General features: G+C 38.0%; 1 protein-coding gene across 3 annotated transcripts in view; it reads left to right on the plus strand.

The window, feature by feature from the left end:
- The window catches only part of LOC112840531 (beta-galactosidase-1-like protein 2), a 136,946-nt gene that overhangs the window by 62,013 nt on the left and 68,481 nt on the right, over positions 1–6,452 (plus strand). For all 3 annotated transcript variants that reach the window (XM_073904003.1, XM_073904002.1, XM_073904004.1), the window contains 2 exons: positions 4,925–5,009; positions 5,578–5,715. In XM_073904003.1, coding sequence (XP_073760104.1) covers positions 4,925–5,009; positions 5,578–5,715 — 223 coding nt within the window. The remainder of the gene's footprint in view (positions 1–4,924; positions 5,010–5,577; positions 5,716–6,452) is intronic.

Consider the following 6,452-nt stretch of genomic DNA (forward strand, 5'->3'; position numbering starts at 1 on the left):
ATCTCAGTAATAGCATTTTTTATTTCAGCCTGGTTAGATTTTAGTTCTTTTATTTCTACAGTAAGGGTTTTCTAGTGTCTTCTATGCTTTTTTCAAGCCCAGCTAGCATCTTTATAATTGTTTTAAGTTGTAGTTCAGACATTTTACTTATCTCCATATTGATTAAATCCCTTGCAGTGAGTATTACCTCCTGTTCTTTCTTTTGGGGTGAATCTTTGCCCTTGTAAAGATGCTCCTGCCAGGTGCCAGCGGGGGGGGGTCTTAGTGTAGGGGATTCCAGCCTCCACTGGAGATGCTGTTTCTTTCTGAAGTCCGATTGTGCTGGTGGGTGGGAGAGAGGGGTGTGGAGGAGTAAGACTATGGCATCACCCCATCCACCGTCTTGTCCCTGGGAGCAGAACTCAAGACTACTGCTGTTCAGGAGGCCCTGTTAGAAAACAAAGAATCTTCTGTGTCCCGTGCTTTCATCAGTTCCTTGTCTTTAACTTGTCTGTGCCTGGGCCATCAGCATGTTTGGAGCCACAGATCTGGATTTTATCTCTGGTCGGTGCCTGGGATTCAAAACTCCAAGTTTTAAAGGTCCTGGTAAGGTGTGGGCTCACTCCTGTTCCTCTGAGGAGAGGCTCAGGGTGTGCCCATCACCATCCTATCCCTGAAAAGCCATTGCACAGTATGCACTCAGGGGCTAGAGTTTATTGTAATGCTCAGCAAAAAGCTGAAGCCAATTTATTGGCTATCTGCACTTGATTCAGTCCCCTACTCCTTTCTGTCCCAGAGAAGCCATTGCAGAGGTTTGAATCTATTGTGGCAGACAGCAAAAAGCGGTGGCCAGGTTATCTGCAATCTGCTCCTGTCTCTGCTTTCTGCTTAGTTCTGTTGAAGAAAAGCAGCCACTTGATGTGCACACAGAGGTTTAAACTTATTGTGACTCACAGCAAAAAACTTAAGAGGCTTTCTGCCCTCTGCACACACCTCTGACCCTGCTGTTGAGCATCGCTCAATGGTTCCTGGCTGGCCATTTGTCCTTGGAAAGGCAAAATATGCTCTTCCAAATGCCCTCTGGGAAGGGGAATGATCTCTCACTGTGTGACCCAGGGGATCTCCTCACCGAGGTTTATTGTGCAGTCCCTACCCACTGGGTTCTTTCCCACTTTCTCTCTCTTCCTGAGTTTGCTCCATGAAAAGGATTCCCTTCCCTTTGTGGCTGTGCTGCTTTCCTCTCCCCCAATTCATGGTTCCAAACCTTGCATCTGCCATGTTCTCTCTCTCCAACTGTGCAGATGATCCTTGATCCTCAGGTCATCTTCCTAGTTGTTCAAAATAGTTGAATGTTGATCTAGCTGTATTTGAAGGGCAAGGCAAGTTCAGGGTCCCCCTATTACTCCGCCATCTTAACTCTGCCCCCTCCTTTTGGCTATCAGATTTTTCAGAAGTCTTGTAGGCCAAAAGGGAATGTGGTGATATATTCAAAGTGCCAAAAGAAAAAAAGCAACAACCCAGTATACCCTACCCAGTGAAGGAGTCCTTCAGAATTGAAGGAGCAGTGGAGTTTACCAGACAGATAAAGCTAAAGGAGTTCATCACAACAGACTAGCCTCACAAAAAATGTTAAAAGGAGTTCTTTAAGCTGAAAGAAATGGGAAGTTAATTAGTAACAGAAAAAGCTAATTTGTAACAAGAAGACATATGAAAGTATAAAACTCATTGTAAAGGTAAATGTATACTTAGATTTAGAGAATAAGGTCATGGGTAAGTCACTTTTAACTCTAGTATGAAGGTTAAAAGACAAAAGTATTAAAAATAATTATAAGTACAATAATTTTTAATGATACACGAGGTGAAAAGAGGTACATTGTGACATCAAAATATAAAAGGTAAGGAGAGGGTTAAAAAATGTAGGGTATATGTTTGAAGTTAACCTGTTATTGGTAGAATAGACTGCTATGAATATCATATGTTTTACGTAAGCCTCATGGTAACCTCAAAACAAAATCCTGTAGTATACAAAAGATAAAGAGAAAGGAATCAAAGCATACTAGTACAGAAAAATCATCAAACTACAAAGGAGGAGATCAAGAGAGGAAGAAAGGAATTATAAAACAAACAGAAAATCACTAACATCCAGATCTAACCATCCGTTGGCTACAAGAGAGTCACCTCAGCTTTGAGGACACACACACACTGAAATTGAAGGGATGGAAAAAGATATTCCTTGCAAACAAAAGCCAAAACAAAACAAAAAAACAAATCAGAGGGGGTAGCTACACTTATAGCAGACAAAATAGACTAAGACAAACTCTGTATCAACAGTCAGGGAAAGTCTTTACAGGATGACAAAGGGGTCAGTTCATCAAAGGAATGTAACAATTGTAAATATTATGCACACAATGTAGGAGCCCCTAAATATATAAAGCAAATATTAATAGATCTGAACAGAGAAATAGATAGCAATACAATGATAGCAGGGGTCTTAAGATACCTCACTTCCAACAATGGACAGATCATCTACATGGATACTAAATAAGGAAGCATGGGACTTAAATTATATGTTAGACCAGATAGACGTACAGAATATATACAGAAATTCCCATCAACAGCAGGAGAATGGACATTCTTCTCAAGCACACATGGGACATTCTCCAGAATAGACCATATGTTAGGCCACACATGTCTTAATAAATTTAAGAAGATTGAAATCATATTTTCTGACCACAATAGTATGAAACTAGAATTCAATTACAAGGAAAAAACAGGAAAATTCACAAATATATAAAAATTAAACAACATGCTCCTGAACAACCAATTGGTCAAATAAATGAAAAAAGAAATTAAAAAAAAATCTTAAGGCAAATGAAAATGGAAACACAACATCTCAAACTTATGAGATGCGGCAAAAGCAGTTCTAAGAGGGAAGTTTATAGTGATAAATGCATACATTAAGAAAGAAAAGATCTCAAATTAACCACATAACTGTTTACCTTGAAGAACCAGGAAAAGAACAAACAGCTCAAAGTTAGTAGAAAGAAGGAAATAACAAAAATCAGAGTAGAAATAAATGAAATCAAGATGAGAAAGACAATAGAAAAGATCAACGAAAGCAAGTTTTTAAAAAAGATGAAATTGACAAATATTGTACTATACTAAGAAAAAAGAGATCAGACTCAGTAAATAAAATTTTAAGTGAAAGAGTATAATTACAACTGATACCACAGAAATATAAAGGATCATAGTTTCTACTAATGTGAACAATTGTATGCCAACAAATTAGACCTCCTAGAAGAAATAAATTCCTGAAAACATACAGCCATACATATCCACATGCAAAAGAATGAAACTAACTTCTATTTTATACACAAAAATCAACCCAAAATGGATTAGAGACTTGAACATAAGATCTGAAACCACAAAACTCCCAGAAGAAAGCATAAGCTTCTTGATATTGATCTTGGTAATAGTGTTTTACATTTGACACCAAAAGCAGAAATAAACTGGGACTATATCAGACTAAAAAGTTTCTACACAGCAAAGGAAACCATCAATAAAATGAAAAGACAACCTAGAGATGGGGGAAAATATTTGCAAACCACATACCTCATGAAAAGCTGCTCAGTATCCCTAATCATCAGGGAAAGGAATATCAAAACCACAATAAGATATCCCCTCACTCCTGTTAGGATGTCAGGAGATAACAAATGCTGGCAAGGATGTGGAGAAAAGAAACCCCTCAGATACTGTTGGTAGAGATGTAAACTGATACATCCACTATGGAAAACAGTATAGAGGTTCATAAAGAAATTAAAAATAGAACTGCCATATGATCTAGAATTCTTATTTCTGGGTATATATGCAAAGGAAATGAAATAATTATCCTGAAGAGATACCTGTATTCCTATGTTCATAGCAGCAGTATTTACAATAGCCAAGTTATGGAAACAGCCTAAATGTGTGATAATGGATGAATAGATAAAGAAAATGTGATTGTTTTATATGTATATAAATAATATATGTCTTTCAATAATGTATATGTATACATGTGATTGTTTTATATGTATATGTAATATTCCATGGTATGTGTGTGTAGGTGTATATATATGTATATATGTATATGAAATCTTGCCATTTGCAACAACAAGATCCAGAGGGTATAATGCTAGGTAAAATTAGAGAAAGACAAATACCATATGGTATCACTCATGTGGAATTTAAGAAACAAAACAAATGAACAAAGAGGAAAAGAGACAACAGAATACCAACAACTTAATACCGATTAACTTAATACCGACAACTTAAATACCGATTTGTTCAACCCACAGTTGCCAGAGGGGAGGTGACTGGGGGGGATGGGTGAAATAGGTGAAGGGAATTAAGCATACAGGATGAGCAGTGAGAAATGTATAGAATTATTATATACTTTATATAATGTTGATTTTATACATTATATAATGTTGATCATTATATTGTACATCTGAAATTAATAGAACACTGTATGTTAATTATACTTGAATAAAAACAAAACACAATTCTGGGATTCAGCAGTTCTTATTTAATGGGATTCAACATTTTTAGCATTCATTTGTTGAATATTTTTAATGCTTCCCCTGGGCCAGGCGCTTCTTCACTAGACCTCTAATCTGGTCACTGAAGGGAATGAAGAGATTCTATTGTTCCAGGAAGGAAAATGTGGCAAACACAGTTGATTTTACCAAAACCTGAAGGAGAAGTCCATTGAAACCCCAAGAGGAATAACAAGACCAGGGAAATTATCTGAGGATGGAGAGTAGAACTTGGGGTTTGTGAGCAGTGAGGGGATGCTCTGATTCGTAAAGGGGGTTTGTGAGAACTAGACCTCACAGTTTCCTCCTAAGCAATTCAGAGCTTCTAACCTGTACCAAACTTTACTAAATTGACACTTCATTTTTCTCAGGGTCGTAGCCCCATACTGATGATGGTGTATACAGCAAGCTCTTTGGATGGATGGGGCACTTCCCCCCATTCTGTGGATTCACATTGTGAGTACTTCTTAGATCCTTTCTCAGGAGAATAGATAACAGAAATGGCACTGGCCTGTTTTTTTTCTTTTCCCCTGCCGGTTAGAGTACTTAGAGTACTAGATTTAAGGGACAAAACTGAATAAGCACCCCAGAGGTGATTGTAATTGAAACTGAAATTTTAGCAGTGTTTCCACTCTGATTATATTTTGTTGAGGTTATTAAAGCAATTAGAGTGAGTTGTTCTAACAGATGGGGCAATTCAATGAAAGTGTGTTGGGTGGAAGTAGTGTTCTCTGCTCCCAGACTATCTGCCACATCCTTCCGGGAGAGTTGATGAAGATCATTAAAATGTGGTTTGAAGGTAAATGTTCCTGGTACCACGATTTTAGGTTACTAAAGAAGTTACTAAGAATTTACTGAAAAATTACTAAGTGCTCCAGAAACACTGAGCTGGACATCTATTTACCTAAGACTAAGATGCATAAACAAATGTTTAATACATGCAGTTTGAACATCCCACAAATGGCTATTATTAATTCTCTCAAACTTTATTTTCTCCCCCTCTTTTCTTCCTACCTATGTGCAGTGTTAATGAGAGACGTGCGTGAAATGTTCAACGCTAGTTTCTCCCTCAACTTCTACATGTTCCATGGTGGCACCAACTTCGGCTTCATGGGTGGATCTGCATCTTTGGACCATTACCTCCCTATGATCACAAGCTATGGCAAGTAATTGTCCCTTAGAGTTGTCTCCAATCTAGGCCACCCCGCCATTTGAGCCTGGAGCTTTCTAGAGTGGGTCTCTTGGAACAATCTCTGGGACTGTTCATCTGTTTTGCCTTTAACAAATGCTGAGGTTTGAAGGTTTGATGTTTATTCCTCTTGACAGTACTAGAATTTATCCAGCACTAGAATCTAGACTGTCTGGGACTTTGCAGGCAGAGGCCTTGGTAGTTTAATCTTACCTATCCACTGTGCAGACCCTTATTCTTAGAAGTTCCTGTAAAACCAGTTATTACTTTGGATCTCTTGATAACACTAGGGCATTGGTTAATGACACTGAGAGACAAGGTGAAAAGTCAAGGGTGAAAGAAAGGAATTTAACTATGGACTCTGGGAAACAAACTGAGGGTTTCAGAGGGGAGGGTGTTGGGGGAGGGGTAGTAGGGTGATGGGTATTAAGGATGGCATGTGTTGTGATGAACCACTGGGTGTTATACACAACTAATGAATCAGTAAACACTACATCAAAAACTAATGATGTACTATATGGTGGCTAATTTAACATGATAAAAAAAAAGAAATTGAATAGAAAGTAGAAACCACTGGATTAGAATAGCCCTGGGCTCTCAGTCAGGACTTATTTGATATCCAGGGATTGGTGTTATTTGCCTTCATTTGAAAGCCCTGCAAAGACCTTGATCCCAAAACCAGACAAAGACCCCATCAAAAAAGAGAATTA

The sequence above is a fragment of the Callorhinus ursinus genome, unplaced genomic scaffold, assembly GCF_003265705.2.
Source record: "Callorhinus ursinus isolate GAN/ISIS: 27379988/994484 unplaced genomic scaffold, GSC_fseal_2.0 scaffold19, whole genome shotgun sequence".
NCBI lineage: Eukaryota > Metazoa > Chordata > Mammalia > Carnivora > Otariidae > Callorhinus > Callorhinus ursinus.